At 41.3% G+C, this 20,196-nt stretch overlaps 1 protein-coding gene across 3 annotated transcripts; it reads left to right on the forward strand.

Annotated features, from left to right (window-relative positions):
* The first annotated feature begins 1,435 nt into the window (after positions 1 to 1,435).
* LOC307041406 (uncharacterized protein) lies at positions 1,436 to 5,694 on the forward strand. Of its 3 annotated transcripts, none has more exons than XM_079684791.1 (8): positions 1,436 to 1,553; positions 2,378 to 2,507; positions 2,882 to 2,928; positions 3,258 to 3,332; positions 3,774 to 3,854; positions 4,421 to 4,472; positions 4,587 to 4,613; positions 5,167 to 5,694. In XM_079684791.1, the coding sequence occupies exons 2-8, from the start codon at positions 2,402 to 2,404 to the stop codon at positions 5,220 to 5,222; spliced, it is 444 nt and encodes a 147-aa protein (XP_079540917.1). In that variant the 5' UTR covers positions 1,436 to 1,553; positions 2,378 to 2,401; the 3' UTR covers positions 5,223 to 5,694. The 3 variants fall into 3 exon arrangements, with proteins under 3 accessions (XP_079540917.1, XP_079540915.1, XP_079540916.1); XM_079684789.1 differs by having other exon boundaries at positions 4,566 to 4,613; positions 5,167 to 5,677; XM_079684790.1 differs by having other exon boundaries at positions 4,569 to 4,613; positions 5,167 to 5,677.
* Positions 5,695 to 20,196: the final 14,502 nt, after the last annotated feature.

Below are 20,196 nucleotides of genomic sequence, written 5' to 3' on the forward strand. Positions count from 1 at the left end.
TCTGTTATTGCATTGTAAATTGGTGGGAAAAGCTCAGGAAGTCTGTAATGCCCTGACTATTGAGGAGAGCGTCGATTATGATGTTAAGACCACAGTCCTTCGAGCGTATGAGTTAGTACCGGAGGCATATAAACAAAAATGTAGGAATGGTAAAAAGGATGTCAACCAGACCTACGTAGAATTTGCGAGAGGAAAAGGTGGCCTTTATGATCGGTGGTATCAAGCTAGCAAAGTCACGTCCAGGGAGGACATGCGTGAGCTCATTCTTTTGGAAGAGTTTAAAAATCAACTGCCTGAGAAAATTGTCACCTATCTGAATGAGCAGAAAGTTGTGTCACTTGCTGCTGCCGTGGTACTGGCAGATGAATTTGTGTTAACTCACAAAAATGTTTTTTTTCTTCCAGTTTGCCGTGAGCCTTTGGCAAGTGACAGACGGGTAAGATCTCCTCCCTGTGGTAGCGCCAAAACAGCTGAGAACAGGGAGTGCTATTACTGCCGTGAGCAAGGAAAACCTCATCATCGCCTGTCCTAGTCTAAAAAGGAAAGAGCAAAACACAGGTAGAGAAAACATCGTCCCCTATAGGTTTTACTCAAACCAAGCCACGCTCCTTTTAAAAACGTTGCAACGGACATGGAGGATAGCGTAATTGATGAGGCGTTCAGGCCACCATGCCTTCAGCGTCCTTCACAGTCCTTCGGAGTCCTTCGGAGTCCTTCACAGTCCTTCAGAGTCCTTCAGTGTCCGTTAGGGTCCATCGAGTCAGTTGGAGTCCGTTAGTCCTTAAGAGTCCGTCTTTAGAATATATATATTTTTCCATATATCTGAATCAAACATTTCTTTAGGGGGAAATGTTTGATTTTTAGTTGGGGGGGTGTTACGACCCTGGGTCGTAAGGTTATTTGTGTGTGCATTTTTCCCTCCTCGTGTGTGTGTGTGTGTGTGTGTGTGTGTGTGTGTGTGTGTGTGTGTGTGTGTGTGTGTGTGTGTGTGTGTGTGTGTGTGTGTGTGTGTGTGTGTGTGTGTGTGTGTGTGTGTGTGTGGGGGGGGGGGGGGGGGGGGGTATACCCTACCATTTTACCTGACTACCCACCAGCGTTACGCGAACCTTGGTGGTAAACATGGACTATGCCGAAGTCCGCTTAAAACTTAGAGTGTATCCATGTTTTTTAGTGTCTAACTAACATAAATCCTAATTTCTGACAAAGTCCTTTTGTACCCTATGCTGATATCCGCTTAAAACTTAAGAGTGTATCCATGTTTGTTACTGTCTAACTAACTTAAATCCTAATTTTCTGAAAAGTCAGTTTCTACCACAAAACATGATTTTTGAGTGTATCTCAGTGTATAGAACAGCGCCGCTCAGGTGGTTTTTCGAATGCAGGTCCATACACATTCTTGCAGTTCCATACACTGTGTGTAATTTCCTGTGTGGGCGGTCCTTAAAAAACGTGGTCACATCACGTGCATACTTGCAGCTGCGTTCACTCAGCTCATGGAAAGACAGAAGACTACGGAGCTAGCTACAATAGCCTACTCAATTAAACACAAACAGGTAAGCTTGCATACTTGTAGATATTGCTTATTTTACATGATTAATGCTGCGTTCACACCGGACACGATGCGAATATTCGCTTCGTTCTAATCCCTCGAGTTTCACCGCGGCTGTCAGCTGTGTCGGGAGCTACTACAACTACAACAAAATTTACATATTTTACCGTGATTAAATTGTAATACATGTTTCTAAATGATGCCGAAGTAACAACATACTGATACCGGTTAGTAAAAACCATGAATTAATGCTTGACAAGTCTGCAGACAAGACGGCAGGCGAAAAACCTTTTAAAATGCGTGTTGTCTAAATGGAGATTGGCTAAGCTAACGTTGTATATGCTCCGACAGTCCACACTCACAACAACAGCCTACAGACATAAATAAACCAGCGACTGTATTCACCATGACACAGACAGTCTGTGGTTTGTACTTGTTTAACTTTTGTCTAGTTTCTGAACAGATATGAGGAGCTGTGAGCTCTGTGTGTTAACTGCTAACAGCTGATGTAATCGCGCCGCATGTGTACTAGCTAAGAGTAATGCGAAATAAATAATGTCGGCAGCTGTTTTGTTTTTTGATTGAAGATTAATTAATGTAGAAAGCAGCCTGGTTTGGGAAAAAACAAGGCAAGATTAGACTCCTGTCTTTTTTTTTAGTAATGTATGCATTTCAATCACCAGAGCTGAGGACGGAAGGTATGAACTGTAGTTTATAAGGAGCCTCCGGTTTATTTAACCGGAGCCTCCCGGTAATCTTAGGTGATGTAAACATTGTATTTAACTGGAGCTTAGGGCAGGACGTATGAACCCTTACTCTTTTTCACAGCTATAATAAACCATCAAAGTCAAGATGCAAAGGCGGAGACGCATCAATCCAAACGATGATGCCACATTTTATATTGACACTGGAGGGGACAAAGCAGGGCTTGACGTCCAATACATCAATGCCATCAAAGGTGAGTTGATCCGGAGTAAAGCGTTTGTTAACAGTAACTGTGCGGAGTCACTGTGGCACAGACTGGAGCCCTGGTGAACTGCTGTTAGACACACTTACACAATTACACAATTAAAATGAATGCTTTTATATATTTCTATTAGATGTGACTCCTTGGCGTTTCTGTTATTATCACTGCTGCTTTAGTTGTTCTGACTGCTAAAATCATCTGTTATTCCTAATTTTGAAGCAGACATTCCGTAGGTTCGGGGGACTGATGAGTTTGCATCCCTGCTTCTGACTGTTTAACCATGATTTAACTTAAAGTATAAACATAAAATATGTGACTTTAGTGTGCTATTTTGCTCACTTATTTGTTATTTGTGTTCCTTGTAGGTCGCGGCATCTTCACCTCTATACCATTTCAAATCAGGAGATGCAAGGTGGTCAACATTTTATTTTGTGAACTCAATATCTTTTCTTAAGGAAATGCTCTAACCATCACAACCACATACGTAAATGCTACATATTGTCCAAAGCATTAGTTTTGATTATGATTATTCCGAGTCATGATTATTTCAGTATAAATATTAGAAATATAATAATTTGTTTTACTTCTGATATAGTGAAACATAACGACAGGGTGTTTATTGAAATGTATATCTGAATAACTTTAATTTCATGTTACTACAAGCTATGAATGGTTTAGAATCTTTAGGTACATGGGAAAGCACCATCCAATAATAATGTTGTTTTTTTTTGCATCTTGCAGGGTCTTGATGAAGTGATGCCTCTGGAAACCTGTGGGGCCACACAGGCCACATCTCCAAATGAGAACATTGGAGAGGTATTTTTACATTTAACATAGATTTAATATCTCAAATTGATGTTTTGTGGCTTACAAAATGATCCAGTAAGGTTTTAAACTCGTCAGGTGGTGTTGATAGTGGCATTCATCTGAGTTTAACTCGTACTTGCACTGCCTGCATGTGATCTGCATATGTTAGTTTTACATGTATGTTAAGTTGTTCAGTAACATGTGGTGAAAAGCGACCCACTAAGTAATGATAAATGTCATCTATGACAAGATATAATGTAAACTAAATGTAATCTCTCAAATTTATGTTTTGTGGCTTACAAAAGGATCCAGTAAGGTTTTAAACTAAGTTTTCCTTTCATTCTTTCTGTCATCAGTAGGACCAATCTTGTATTCAATTCCAAATATTCTCTGCTAGTACATTTTTGACTTTGTTTATTGATCCTTCTCGTTGTGTTTTATCTGCTACAGATAGTGAAGAACAGCGACTGCACTGAGAGCTACACGAAGATGACAGGTCCAGTGCTTTCTCCCCTCAGCAGAGCTGAAAAGGTACATTACATTTAATTACTACTTGATTTGATCTATTTACATACCGACATGTTTCTTTGGGCTGTGTGTGTATGCAGTAGTCTGTATATCATATGGTTTATAGAGACAATGGTATGTGAGGACATTGTCTTCAAATGCTTTTCAAAGTAAGTCAGTATCTTGAGTGTATGTGTATCAATCTGAGAACAACAGGGACATGGTTTAGGAGGTCCTGGCTGTTTAAGGGGCCATGTCGTCAGGTGACGTTGATAGTGGCATTCATCTGAGTTTAACTCCTACTTGCACTGCCTGCATGTGATCTGTATGTTAAGTTGTTCAGTAACATGTGGTGAAAAGCGACCCACTAAGTAATGATAAATGTCATCTATGACAAGATATAATGTAAACTAAATGTAGTATATCCTGAATTCCTTAGTGAAAAGTAGGTTTAAGGATTATACTTTTCATAACCTAAGACCTGTAATCATTTGGGCTGTCGAGTGAAAGCAGAACTGCATTGGATTTCAGAAACACAACCATACATGCTTTCATGTATGTTTTTTTGTGTGTGTGTTTGCATCTTGCAGGGTCTTGATGAAGTGATGCCTCTGGAAACCAAGCAAGACATTGACCATTTGGGTAGGTTGCCTCACTTACCTGACTTATAGTTGTGTCTGACAGAATAGAGAATACTAATTATATATTTAACAACAAAAACATTTGTGTGTTAAGCAGAAACTGTGTCATCCACAGTGAGTGAGACTGCTCCTCCCTACGAAGGTAAGGCCAGTTTGGTTGTTGAACTCGGAAAAGGCATTGAAATAAGCTTATAAATAAGATACAAAACAGTGTTAAGACCTAGCCGAGACAGTTTTGATCTTCAAAAATTGATTGATTAGTTTCCTTTTTGGGAGTGGTCAATTATTACTAGAATGCATTTCCAGCCTAGGACTTTTTAAATATCTAACCCATCATTCTACCCCTGCTGCCCAAAAAGATAGGAGGTATGATATGTAGATATGACCCTCAATATTTGACCCTCAATTAATTAAAAAAAGGGTAGCACTTCTGTTTGGAACAGTAACCTTTTTTCTGATATAAAAAATACAGCACATGTCCAAGACCTTTTTATAAAGATTTCTCAATAGTCACTTTACTTATTGGATTGCTGTCCTAAAGTTAAGGCTAGGAGGCAGGCAGGAAGAGGATGGCATGTATGTGCTACTCGTATCCAATTTTCAGATAAAAAGCAGATTACAGTTATTTCCAACTAAAATATGACTGCCTAGTACATTTCACATTTCACTTTTTTTTTTACTTGTATATCTTTCAGAAAAGGATCATGAAAATGCCAGAAGAACAATAAAAAAAACTGTGGGCCAAGGATGAGGTTACCGCAGTAATGCGGTATTTCAAGTGTCATATTGCCAAAGGAAATCTGGCAACCAAATCAGAGTGCCAGCACTGCAAGCTGGTTGAAGGCAAAGTGCTTGACGGACGAACAGTACAAAATGTTAGAGACTTTGTTCGCAATCGCGGAATTGCTCGAAAGAGGCAGTCACAGTCAGTTTTGTTTTGTTTTGTATTATGTTGTGGTTATCCTGATGACTTAACGTTTTATACTGCACCTATGTTCAACAGACGGGTTGAGATTATGCTGTTAACCCTCTATGGTATGCACCATGATGCCATTTGGGAAAAAAATGTTTGGAGTGTTTTTTTGTCATAGAATAGACCAAATAAACATAATCTAAAGAATTTTTCAAGAAATAATTATTTGGGGGTACTTTTTGGGGTGCGTTGCCTTGAGGCAACACTGTACCGTAATGGTAAAAGAGAGTTTTAGTTTCAAATTTGAACAACATTTATTTAAAAACACATGGGAAATACTAAATAACCTCAACAGGTGAAATTGCATGCCAATTAAAATATGAAAATTGTTATTTTTAATAATTCAACAAGATTACATGTCTGAATGTTGCCTGCAGGCAACATTGTACCATTGTGAAACAACCTTTAGGGATAAATACGCGAAGAGTCTGGGCATCTTTCATCAAACTTTATTTTGCCATTTAACACAATAAGCTCACTGCTTGTGGAAGTTCATGAAGCAGTTCTTGTCTGCAGTGAAGCACAGGTACGTGACACACTTTGGACCCTGCACTTTCACTATACCCTTACAGCCAGGGTGTTTGCACCGGCCCTTTTTCTCCACCCACACAGGCCAATGGTTAGTGTGGTCTTGATGCACATGTGTTGATGGCACTGATGAGGCAGAACCTCTGCGCTTCTTCTCAGCCAGGTCTCTGTCAACATTATGAGATGGTCTCCCCCTCTTCTTCAAAACTTTCCTCTCGTTGCAAAGGCAACTTGCAACTTCAGCTTTGAATTTAAGCAGGCTGTACACTTCTTTCTTGGGGATGCCAAAGTCCTTGCAGTCCCTGCGGTACAAGAGCCATGCATTCACTTGAGTGAAATCCATCATGTGGAACACGATCTTGTGATGCCACTTCCTTGACCTGATCTTTGTTCTGTAGACAGCAATCAGCGAGTCTAGAAGATCCACTCCTCCCATACTCTTATTGTATGCATCCACGACACTCGGGCAGGTAACCTGCACTGTTTCTTTTTTTTTCTTATCCCATCTTTGCACAGAGATCGTTGGGTTGGCTTAGGGAAAAGGTTGAGAGGAGATGGAGATTGTCATGCCATTTCACTGCCCTGAGTTGGACTCCGTCATAGCTTGTAGCTTTCTCTTCAAAGGTTCCCCTGCCTTTCTTCTTCATTACTTTATCATTGGAGAAGCTGCACCCTGCCAGACGATTGTGCCTTACTGTTCCAACACAGTGGATTTTTCTCTTTTGGAGAATGGTCTGGAGATCCACACTGGTAAACTAGTTATCAAAGAACAGCTTGTGGGATTGGTTGCCTGGGATGATGCTCGCAAGTCGCAGAACAATGTTGCCACTAGCCCCAATATCTGGCATGCCATCCATTGGAAAGATTAGGCCTGTGTACACTTGGAAGTTGTAGGCGATCCCGTTGCTGTCTGACAATACATATATTTTGTCTGTCGATCTGTATGTCTCTGTCTGTGTAGCTGTTTGTCTGTCTGTAAGCTCTGTCTCTGTCTGTCGATCTGTATGTCTCTCTGTCTGTGTAGCTGTTTGTCTGTGTAGCTGTTTGTCTGTCTGTAAGCTCTGTCTCTGTCTGTCGATCTGTATGTCTCTCTGTCTGTGTAGCTGTTTGTCTGTGTAGCTGTTTGTCTGTCTGTAAGCTGTCTCTCTGTCTGTCGATCTGTATGTCTCTCTGTCTGTGTAGCTGTTTGTCTGTCTGTAAGCTCTGTCTCTGTCTGTCGATCTGTATGTCTCTCTGTCTGTGTAGCTGTTTGTCTGTGTAGCTGTTTGTCTGTCTGTAAGCTGTCTCTCTGTCTGTCGATCTGTATGTCTCTCTGTCTGCGTAGCTGTCTGTAAGCTCTGTCTCTGTCTGTCGATCTGTATGTCTCTCTGTCTGAGTAGCTGTTTGTCTGTCTGTAAGCTGTCTTTCTGTCTGTCGATCTGTATGTGTAGCTGTTTGTCTGTCTTTAAGCTGTCTGTCTGTCTGTCGATCTGTATGTCTCTCTGTCTGTGTAGCTGTTTGTCTGTCTGTAAGCTGTCTCTCTGTCTGTCGATCTGTATGTCTCTCTGTCTGCGTAGCTGTCTGTAAGCTCTGTCTCTGTCTGTCGATCTGTATGTCTCTCTGTCTGAGTAGCTGTTTGTCTGTCTGTAAGCTGTCTTTCTGTCTGTCGATCTGTATGTGTAGCTGTTTGTCTGTCTGTAAGCTGTCTCTCTGTCTGTCGATCTGTATGTCTCTCTGTCTGTGTAGCTGTCTGTAAGCTCTGTCTCTGTCTGTCGATCTTTATGTCTCTCTGTCTGTGTAGCTGTTTGTCTGTCTGTATGCTGTCTCTCTGTCGATCTGTATGTCTCTCTGTCTGTGTAGCTGTTTGTCTGTCTGTAAGCTCTGTCTCTGTCTGTTGATCTGTATGTCTCTGTCTGTGCTGTTTGTCTTTCTGTAAGATGTCTCTGTCTGTGTAGCTGTCTGTAAGCTGTCTCTGTCTGTCGATCTGTATGTCTCTCTGTCTGTGTAGCTGTCTGTAAGCTCTGTCTCTGTCTGTCGATCTGTATGTCTCTCTGTCTGTGTAGCTGTTTGTCTGTCTGTAAGCTGTCTCTCTGTCTGTGTAGCTGTCTGTAAGCTCTGTCTCTGTCTGTCGATCTGTATGTCTCTGTCTGTAGCTGTTTGTCTGTCTGTAAGATGTCTCTCTGTCTGTCGATCTGTATGTCTCTCTGTCTGTGTAGCTGTCTGTAAGCTGTCTCTCTGTCTGTCTCTCTGTCTGTAAGCTCTGTCTCTGTCTGTCGATCTTTATGTGTCTCTGTCTGTGTAGCTGTTTGTCTGTCTGTACGCTGTCTCTCTGTCTGTCGATCTGTATGTCTCTCTGTCTTTGTAGCTGTTTGTCTGTCTGTAAGCTGTCTCTCTGTCTGTCGATCTGTATGTGACTGTCTGTGTAGCTGTCTGTAAGCTCTTTCTCTGTCTGTGTAGCTGTTTGTCTGTCTGTAAGATGTCTCTCTGTCTGTCGATCTGTATGTCTCTCTGTCTGTAAGCTCTGTCTCTGTCTGTCGATCTTTATGTCTCTCTGTCTGTGTAGCTGTTTGTCTGTCTGTAAGCTGTCTCTCTGTCTGTGTAGCTGTCTGTAAGCTCTGTCTGTGTAGCTGTTTGTCTGTCTGTAAGATGTCTCTCTGTCTGTCGATCTGTATGTCTCTCTGTCTGTAAGCTGTCTCTCTGTCTGTCGATCTGTATGTCTCTCTGTCTGTGTAGCTGTCTGTAAGCTCTGTCTCTGTCTGTCGATCTGTCTGTCTCTGTCTGTGTAGCTGTTTGTCTGTCTGTAAGCTGTCTCTCTGTCTGTCTCTCTGTCTGTGTAGCTGTCTGTAAGCTGTCCCTGTCTGTCGATCTGTATGTCTCTGTCTGTGTAGCTGTTTTTCTGTCTGTAAGATGTCTCTCTGTCTGTCGATCTGTATATCTCTCTGTCTGTGTAGCTGTCTGTAAGCTGTCTCTCTGTCTGTCCATCTGTATGTCTCTCTGTCTGTGTAGCTGTCTGTAAGCTCTGTCTCTGTCTGTCAATCTGTATGTCTCTCTGTCTGTGTAGCTGTTTGTCTGTCTGTAAGCTGTCTTTCTGTCGATCTGTATGTCTCTGCCTGTGTAGCTGTTTGACTTTAATGTGTTTAAACAAATGTATTGGTTTGAGAAGAGTTAATACTACTTTATTTTACAATTTAAATGACTGCTCCCATAATGCTGTGTCCTGTCAGGTTGTGTATGTATGTAAATTTGGAGGGTTGTGGGAGTGGCTTTATCGTCCCTTTAAAGACCCTATAATGTTTTTTTGGTCCTCATAAATCACACTTTTGTCAAAAGACAAATGTCTGTGTATACCACAATATAAGTAGGTGGTGTGTGTAACCGTTCTAAAGGGTGTATCAGCTATCTAAAGTGATCAGATTTTTTTTCAGATTTTTTAGAGTACTTTGACCCAACTCCCATAGCTGTAGGACCTCAGGAAAGGGTAGCCCATCTAAACCACCACCGGGCCGGTTTAGGGGAAAAGTCCGGCTATTACATAAAAACCCGTATGTGTGTGTAGACACACTTTATGTTTTTCTTAGGAGTGCAAAACCCTTTTCTTTTGGAATATTCGTTTTCTCCTGTTTTTGCATTAGAGTAGGTCAGATCTTTTTACATTTATTTTTCTCATTTGTTAGGTAAGATTTTTGTGTTGAAAGGTTGTTTGTTTTGTGGTTTTGCTACTCCTGTGTGTAATTAAATTTTGGGTAATTTACCAAACACTTTCTCTGTTTTGGCGTTCTTGGGAGTGGGAAAAGTGGGGAGAGTGCATTTTATGCTGCGCCTAGGTTCCCCTGGGTCTGGGCGTAACACCATACAGTGGTGGGGCTCAAGTCAGTATTTGTAATGTAATTACATACACTCTATATCGCACCCCTTGACAGTGAAACGCCACGCGTGAGGCTTTTATTAGTCTCCTTTTATCAGCTAAATTATATCGATAGCAACAGGTGTGAGTTAAACAATACAATAGCCTATTCTGCTAATTCCTCGTTGTTACAACATGCTACGCAGCGGCAGAAACAAGAAAAGTTGGCATATAGAATTGACACGGAGAGGGGGAGAGAGAGACAGACACAGCACACAACAGTTGGCCTGTGTCTCTATTGTCATACAAAACACTTTTTCAAATTACCCATTATTACAAAATATATTCAAAACTCACTATTCACTCTTCAGGTGGGTCGTGTGACTCTGGCACCTGTTCGACTTGTACCTCAATGCGAGGGCGTTTAAGAACAAATCTATCCATCAGAAAAATACAATTAATCCTAGAAGTTCTGCTGTCTGTCTGCAATTTACTCGGCGTCAGTTTGGGGACTTTTCACGTATCAGTAATGCATGACGCAGCAGACCCAACGTTTCGTTGCTCTGATTGGCTGTAGGTCCATTCAAATTGCATTCGGAGGCATTTTGATCTGACCGCGGCCGCGCTGATATTATAACGCGAGAGAATTTCCACACCTTTAAAACTCCCCCACTACTTAGACTATTCCTTGCACCCCTCTAGCATAAGCCTGAATGGTCTCAACCATATTGCGTCAGTAACGTGCACTTGTTGTTACAGCAGCCAGGATCAGTTTGTGTGTTGTGGACACGACCGGTAGATTTTCGCAATCCGTGTTCTCAACATGCTTACTTTAACATACTTTTTTATGGTCGGGCTAAGGTAGGGCTAAGCCATTTCTTGGTATGGCTGTAGCCTACCCCAGCCATACCCTGGCGCCGCCACTGCAATTAAATAACTGCTCAGCATCTCCACCACAATCCCGATCTGCTGTGTCCTGTTTTCCTCCCCTGTGCATAACACCGCATCACACACGAAACACAACGCAGAGTCCGTGGGTGTTAAGAGTATGTTTATTTAAATATCGTCCTCTCTACTGGCCAACACAGGGAGCATAAGCTGGGTGTAGAATTGTTCCAGGAGGAGGAGATTTCCATGCCATGCAGGGTCTTTGGGGATGGGGATGATGATCGCCTCCTTCGTGGTCCACAGTAGCAGAGACTCCGGTCTGTGATGTGCAGCTGTTATATAATATACAATACATTTTTATAAAACATTTGATCAACAAAAAAGGATTTGGTCAGGATCTAGAGTCAGTTTGTAGTTTATTAATTAATCAATGTTCTCTACATTAGGAAAACACATACCAGTGTACCAGAGGGAATCACACACAGCTGTGCCTAGATAACCAAACAAATTGACAAGATAACCAAAATCCTAGAATCTACACATAGCAAATAAACTCAAATGACACACCGAGATGTAAAAAGGAGATCACACATATAGTCAATATAAAACTGGCCGCTTCAATCTGAAGAGCAACTAAAACAAAACACGGGAGTGTATCTTGTTCTTGTGAACACTAATGTTATCCACAGCATACACAGAGACCACAAAGGTCTTAAGGAGAAAACTAGTTGCTAAAACAAAACACGTTAGTGTACCTTTTTAGCTAATGTTAACTAGCTGACATTAACGTTAAACATTGCACTCATATTACTCACTGAAACCTTGTAAAGCCGGTCCCGCATGCTGGAATTACAGAACCGACTAACTCCCCTTTTGTGTATGTACAGCTCTCAACATGCCCAGACTTGTAGTGATTTTCACCTTGTTTTATACTTTTTCGCCTCATTCTGAAAGAAACAGGTGAAATTTGCTAACGTGACGGCCATCTTTGTGATGGTGACGCGTATTGTGCAAGACCAGAGACCTGTAGTTCACTGAGCGGTTTCACACAAAAAAAATGTGTAACTTCACAGTTTTACGACACATTTTTATTTTTTTGACTTGCAAAATGTTCTTTTAATTTGACAAACATGTGTCATTCGTGGCTCAATTCAAACGGGATCGAAAGATTACTTTTCTCTCTCCATTGACTTCAATGTATAATTTTCCGCTTCCGGGGTCCCATGGGTCGAAGTAGATGGGCGAGTCTTCGCCTCTCTATAGCGCGCGCATGTTCAAGGAGTGTTGCCATAGGTCAGGGGTCGGCAACCCGCGGCCCACGGGCCGCATGCGGCCCTTTAAGCCCTCTGTTCTGGCTCCCTTGAGATTAGACAAAAAATAAGAAGGAAATAAAATAAAAGCATTTGTAGGACTATTTATATTTTGTTGCATGGTTGAAAATGTTTCGTATCTTGTATTTTGAGGTGATACTGTGACACATAAATAAAAAACAAAACGGTTTTAATTAGGTCAACTAAAATATGCGTCACATCCTGCTACGGTCCCGCGCGAGCGCCTTTTCCTGCGGGTGAATAACCTGACCCCCGGCTCGATGAGCGAACTATGGATAAATCAAAGAAAACTACCGGAGGAACACAGGATTTAATTCTGTGTGGACAGAGTTATATGAATTCACAGCAAACGATGCTGGTTTACCGGTATGTTTGATATGTAGAGAGAAGTTGTCAAAGGTGCTGCACTGCAGCCTTTACGTATCGAGAAACAACGGGAACAACACGGAGAGCAAGACAGCGGACGATCTTCAGTCATAATTCAATGGGGTATGTAATTTATTTCAGAAAACACTTTTTGTTATATTCCATGGAATGCTCTTAACGTCCCGATAGCAATGAATATATTAAATGCTTTGACAATAAATACATACAAAAATTAATCACTGGAAGCCGTAGCGCTGTAAAAAGCACGACCAATCATCTGAGCCGGCCCGGCTAAAATAACTGGATGACCTACCTGCCTGTCAGCCTGTCAGCCTTCCATCTGTGCACACATTTATCTCGTGCCCTCATTGATCATGTGCGCGTTCGTGTGTGTTGGAGGAGGGGCTCTGTGAGGAAGTCTGAAGGAAGAGGCATATTTTTTCCGGTTGTGTATTTTCAAATTCTAGCGCACTCGAGCTGGTTTCTCCATTCTTACCTACCCTACCTTTAACTATTTTTAGGATGCAGCTATATGTTTTATTTATTTCAAAGTGGGCCCATTTTAATAATATTTGTTTTCCTTCAAATGTGCAGAGGACTCCCCAAGTGCTGTGTTTAATTTATTTTAAAGTAGGCCTGTGTATTCTTTTTAATTCTCCTTATAGGAGTTCTTTGTTTCTTATTAGAGGTTAACAGTTTTATATAATGTAATAAATAGCCTAATAAATGCAAAAAAACTGAAGTTTTTGTCTGATATAACAATAAATACAACTTTATTAGCTATCAAGCTATGAAATATGTTTTGCGGCTCCAGACAAAAAAATGTTTTGGAAAAAGGAGCAAAATGGCTCTTTTGGTCAAAAAGGTTGCAGACCCCTGCCATAGGTGGACAGCTCAGATCTGTTATAAGAGGCAATGACGGTAGCGGAGGTAAGGTACACACACCAAATGTTCAGGAAATGGTTAATACAGCGAAAATCAAAGCTGACGATTTCTTGGTTTGATATGTTTTCCCCCCCAGACAACATGGACATAAGAACATTTTTTTCAAAGAAGAGGAAAGTAAGTAATCAGCTGGTAGCAGTTAATCTAGCAAACTACAAGAAAGCAGCAGAGAAGTAACGGGGCAGAAACCCTCCTTTTACGCAGCGGTCCAGACATAAACATCAAACGGCAAAACTTATTCAGTGTGCAGTTCCTTTGGCATTAGGGCAGGGATATCTAGATACTTTCCAAGGTTTGACATAATGAATTGTGCTACTTTTAAAGCAAGCAACAATGTTTTCAAATCTGTAATCAAAGAGGTCCGCAAAAACGCTATCGACCAATCAGATTGCTTGATTTGACTTGTCAGTTTTATAAATATATTTCAATTTCTTCCGTTACGAAACAAACTTACAAAGCATAAGATGGAAACATTTAAGATTAACTTCGACCTGGGTCTTACTATGGAGGAGTGGATTGAGCAGTGCCTATCTCCAGAAAAAAAAGCACCTAAACGACGTCATGCAGAGCTACGTGAAGAGCAGGTAGACCAACTGGAAAAGTAGCACCATTCCAAAGCTTTCTGATGCGGGTCTTGAAACAAAGCAGAGAAATTATGACCGTTAGTGGCCAGAGGTGCGAAAGCTCTCTCCAGAGCTACTGGAAGCCCAATCTCGGGGACCGGAGAAAGTGGAGCAATATTCTCGCCACGTCAAGCAACAGCCTAGAACAACCTCAACTTATACAAGTCACCACGTAAGCCATTCTACTGATGCTGGACAGTTTTTCAGTGGCTGCACAATAAACGGCAACATAGAAAAATGAATTTAAATAAATAGCCAAATAATGGATCAACACTCTCTGCCTAATATGTTCGCTAGCTGTTAGTGTTGTTGCATAGCAACCACCTCGTACTATGTTTCGTGCAGAAGGCAACGGAGGGACTATTTTATTTTGAACATCATTATTTACGAATAAAAACTATTTAAATTAGAGTGTGTATTTTTCTTTCATATTGCCACACTTGGTAACCGTTTTATAAGAGCAATAGCTCACTTCAGGCCGTGATATATGCTCATTATATCACAGCTAAGGGGCGTGGTTCGACCCTCCGCATCGCTTCGGGCCGAACCATGCCCCTTAGCTGTGATATAGCATAGAGGCTTTGCATATGACGTCACGGGTAACGTAACAAAACAGTACCAAAACAGACACCGTAATACGTCATACCTGTTTTTTATCGGACATATAATGGTTAACTTCTGTGCTATTGTTGGCTGCGGCAACAGAGGTGATCGAAACAGGGGTCGAAGTCATTTTACAGGCTGCCAGCGGTTATAACACACCAGGGTGAAGCAACACATGGACTTTCAAAGCGTAGACGGGAAAAATGGCTCAATAGGATCGGACGGGAGGATCTCAAACCATCCAACCACAACTATACTCGCGTTTGTGAGGATCATTTCACATCAGGTAAGTGTCAGGTTTTACATACAAACATTCAAAATCAACATACAACCCACGTACTAAGACATGTATCTTAACAAGGAAATAGGAATCCTGGAGTCTGTGTCATCGATCGACATATCAGATTGTGGAGTATCTACAAAGTAAAGTCATCCCTTGGCTCAGGTCATCTTCACACCAGTCTGTCAATCCCCTGCAGTGCTTCGTTTAACTGTAATTTAAAGAAATTCCTCCCCCTACTGGCCATTTGATTGTATGTAAACAGTGAAGGCTGTACAGTCCCTGGCACCTTTTCAGAGGCTTTTGGTTTCCTCAATTATTTGTCATGTTCCAAAGTCTTGACACCAGCATTTTAAATATATCTAAAGTCTGAGTTCGCCTGTCAAAAGATGTCAAATTTGTATTAATTAACAGTTCACCCAGGATATAACTGACCTACAATCTGATTTATTTGCATGTAAACCAGTCGCACTTTTTGACAAAAATCCTCCTGACTGGGCACCGTCTGTCAAATTGGGCCACGAGAAAATTACAGCACCTTCCCCTGCTACACATGCCAGGTATAAACGCACCAGAAAAAGGTCATCCATCGCACTACTTGATCTCTACAGCATGGTATCTGATATACCATCTCCAGAAGAGCCCGCACCAGTCCTGGGAGCCACTGGGGAAGAAGAAGGACTAATTGAACCAGAGACTGGCACTGCAACTCAGACTGATTTGACTGGTGAAATGATTGACAAAATGTCATTTGAAATTAATAATGTAACAACAGAAAATGTTAACTTAAAAGAAAAGGTTGTAAAGTCCACAATTTCAGAGAGTACATTTAAGGGTGATGATGACCGTGTGCGGTTCTACACGGGACTTCCTACTTTTGCCATTCTAATGATGGTACACAATCTTGTGGAACTGCACATCAGTGTGAACGCTAAGAGTTCACTGTCTAAATTTCAACAATTTATACTGACACTAATGAAATTAAGATTAAACCAACCCCTGCAAGAGTTGGCTTATAAATTCAACACATCCACGTCTACAGTATCCCGTGTGTTTACCTTGATTATCGACGTCATGTTCAAACGTATGAGTTTCCTTTTGAAGTGGCCATCTCGAGAGGAACTCCAACTGACAATGCCTATGGATTTCCGCACTCATTTTGGTACTAAAGTGGCTGTTATAACAGACTGCTTTGAAGTTTTCATTGACAGGTCATCAAATTTAATGGCACAGGCTCAGACTTGGTCAAACTACAAACATCACAACACCATACAATTTCTGATAGGAATCTGTCCGCAGGGTGTTATATCATTCATTTCAAGGGCATGGGGTGGCAGGTCCAGTGATAAGCATATTACAGAAAATTGTGGCTTCTTAGATAAAATGTTGCCTGGTGATTTGATTTTGGCAGACCAAGGTTTCAATATAAGTGACTCAGTGGGTTTCATGTGTGCTGAGGTTAAGGTGCCTGCATTCATGAATAGCCGGAAACAATTATCAATGAAAGATGTTATTGACACAAGGAAAATTGCTAACGTGCAAATTCATGTTGAGCGTGTCATAGGATGTGTAAGGCAGCGATATACCGTTTTGGGAGGACCAATTCCTGTAGATTTTTTACTTTCTAAAGATGTAGATGGGATTACATTGATGGATAAAATAGCTAAAGTGTGCTGCGACCTGAATAATTTGTGTGACACTGTAATACCCGTTGATTGAGCCTTTACATTCTGTTACATCCCAATCAACCCATATCAGATTTAAAAATATTACATGTTTGTATTGCAATTATTATTAAATTATTGTCAATGTTGTACTTGGTCAATTAAATGTCTTGATAATCAGAAAAGTGATTTGGGGTTTGGTTGTGTAGGGGAATGTTTGAATAATTATTTAAGCTGTTTTCAGGCATGGAAGATTAATGTTTTTCTCTCAAGTTTTCTATTGTCAGATTGGAGACATCCCAAATTGCTTGAATGTGGTTTCAGACCTGCACTGCACACTGTAATAGTACTGGTAGAATATTTAAGCTTGGGTAAATACATTTTGAAAAAAACAATTGAAAGGGCAAAGTATTATATTTATTACAGGTTTCCAATTTACCGATTGAAAAAGGGTGAAAAACAAGTACATGCTCATTTGAGCTGCAGAGATCACCTCACATAACAGAGATAGATTAACATTGTGTCCATATTACAGTTTTTTTCAATGCTAAAACACATTTTTTGAAAGCAGGCCTTATTTTCTCAAAACACATTCACAAAACCATACACACAAAGTGCAAAACACCTCATATATACTGCAGAATGAAGCACTGCAACTCAGTGGCATTTTCTCCTGGAGGCCAAGGCTTCCCCTGTTTTTTCGGATTGTAGTTATCATTTTAATAAATAAATAAAAACACTTCGTTTAGTTTCGGAAATTCTTTGTTGTGTATTGCTGCCGGCCCGTCTCTCCCCCATTCTCATTGAGTATTTTACAAAGAGTGAAACAGCGCCCCTCTAGATGTTATGGTGAAACAGTAGATTGCACTCTCTGTTGCGAGAGGAGGCCTGCCGAAATGTACTTCCCTTGGTGAAAAAAAATGGAGGGATTGACCATGAGGGATCAGATGAGGCTCACGTCATGCCCCTGCCAACATGTGATTGGTCAGGGCCATGCCAAGGGAAGCCAGAGGCGGCTGGCTTCCCTTGCCTCACAATCCAATCAAATCGCATCAACTTAGTGTTGCAGTGACGCGACCCAAAAAACGGAAGTAAGCTGCGCTCGGTTTCCCTCGACAAAATAGCAATGGGATTTCTCCATAGGATTTTGGAAAATAGCTCGAAAAAAAGTCAGTGGAAAAAGAACCTGTTCGGTAAATGCACGTTTTGTTCAGTCGTATAATATCCACATGTCTACCCTACTTTTATAATTTTTGAATCATAAATCTAATCGATAGAAGATAGATAGCGTCACTGCACCACTCTCAACGCCGTTAGAAAGTAGCAAGCAACTGAAGCAAGTGCAATTATGGAGGGCGGAGATTTTGAGTATTTAATCAAAAATAATTGTAGGCTAATAAACTTCCGCTGCAGCAGCAACAACAAATACAATCCGATGACAGGCCAATGCCCAAACTGGAGCTGTGTACAGCGAGGAACAAAGGAGCGAACCGGACGTAAAACGTTAAAGGTCTCCTGATTTAGTTTGTGAATGAATTAGACCCTCCAGAAAAACGCGATTCTGCGATCGCAGAATTTACCGCATAATCAGCAAAAAGGCGCAGATTTTTAAAAGGCCGCATATTTATCAAAAGGCCGCATAATCCCCGCATTTTTCCACACAAAGTTGAGAAAAAAAAAAGTTGACTCGTCTTGACGTGACGTCATCAGCTCGCGCATCACAGAATGTAAACAACACTGTATAGATTGAACGTGTGGAGCTCACATGATAGAGAAAACACCAAGATGAAAAAATCTAATCCATCTCATTTACCAACGAACATTTCTACTAAAGACCGGGCAAAAAGTGGGGGGAAACTATTCTGCACCCCGTGCAACTGTGTGTTGGAGCATAAGAGAAAATCGACGGTGACGACCCACTTTGATTCATTCAAACATTCGAAAATGCTTTCTGCTGCTGCGGAAAAGAAAGCCAAACAACTCACATTCACCGAGGCATCAACCTCCAGAACCCTTTCGAGGGCTACAACAAACGAAGTGAGTAGCCTACAAGATTGAAGCTGGTGTGTGTGTGTGTGAGAGATTAAAAAAGCCCAATTGCTTTTACAATAAATAAACATTGAATGTGTTTAATTGAATAGTAAAGGGGTTTAACGTTAGTGGCAGGTTGTGTGTGAGAGAGAATAAATAAGACAGCCCAATATTTAAAAAAATTGTTATTCTTTTTCCCCGCATATTTAGCATATTTCGCAACTTTCCGCAAATTTCGCAATTTCACCGCATAAAATCACATAAAACCCCCGCATTTTTAATCGCATAATCAAGGATTTTAGCCCGCATAATCAAGGAATTTAGCCCGCATAATCAAGGATTTTTGCCCGCGTTTTTCTGGAGGGTCTAATGAATGCTTATAATTGCTTCGGCTGGAGAGTGCGTGCGGACCTGTCGGTCAGATAACAGGCGTATGTAAGTCCTGCATCTGTATGATACAAATGTGTGTAAAATGATACCGGGCGCTGTAATCACTCATCTGGTTACGTTATTACATTGACCACCACACGGTTGGGTATCGGTTGGCTGAGTCAGAGTGGCACATAGAGCAGGGTCTGGTATCAGACAGAGAGGCCTTTTTGGTGCAGTAATGGAGACTGGTGTAGTTGCACTGGAAATTCTGGTGAAGAATTGCCCACTCAACTCGAGGAGAATGACCTTCTGAAAGAATTCATGAGCTTTGGGGTATACCTTCTCCCAAAAGTCAATATCTGGGGTTATGCGTTCAAGATGAATCTTTCCATTCACCCACAGAACAAAGTCAGCATATTCAACATCACGTAGAAGTAACTGGGTCTGCACTTGATAGAAATAGGCATGGGTCTTCTTCAGCCTGTCCTGTCCATCACGTGATGCCAGACATGGTCTGACGGTGCAGCAACACAGTCGGGGCATTTAATTTCCGAAACACCTACACCACATCACTTGCAGGACACAACACCATCTGGAGTAGCACCTGAATATGGAAATGTTGGCGATAACACAAGCCCAGAGTCCTGGCAAATGAAACTGTCATGTCGATTCATAATTGTTATGTAATGTTCACGTGCTGATTTCTCGTGATTACATCCCCATTCAGTAGCTGCAGTTTTAAATTTTGGTGGCTTCTGGGTAACAAATAGCTTTAATCAAGCTAAGCGATGGTTTAGTTGCACTTGTTGAACATGCTGCCTTCATACGAGATGCTGTAATCCGCCCAGCTCTGTATCGATACCAGAGTTTGGATTTGGCCTGTGTTTTTGTGGCCTTCTCAATTACATCCACCTCCGGCTTGGTGATAGCTACATTGATCCCTTGGCAATGTTCTGTAAGGGCTTTATGGTCAATTTCTAGGCAGTTCTCACTTTTTAAACTAGAAAGCAGCTTAGAAAATGTTGACAAAGTCACTTTTGGGACAAAATCGGAATTGGAGCTGAGATTGTCAATATTGCACACTTCCTTCCAGTAGATTTCAGTGATGCCAGGAAAGACTGTTGCTCAGCATCTATCGCTTTTGGAATCTCCCTTGAGTGACGTAAAAGTGTTGTTGTTGTTGTTGTTGTTGTTGTTGTTGTTGTTTTTGTTGTTGTTGTTGTTGTTGTTGTTAAATTAGCTGCATCACCAAGGCTGTCAATTGCTTGGCTTAAACGATTCCTTCGGGTTTTAGCCGA

This window comes from Notothenia rossii, assembly GCF_949606895.1.
Source record: "Notothenia rossii genome assembly, chromosome: 5".
NCBI classification, from domain to species: Eukaryota; Metazoa; Chordata; class Actinopteri; order Perciformes; family Nototheniidae; genus Notothenia; species Notothenia rossii.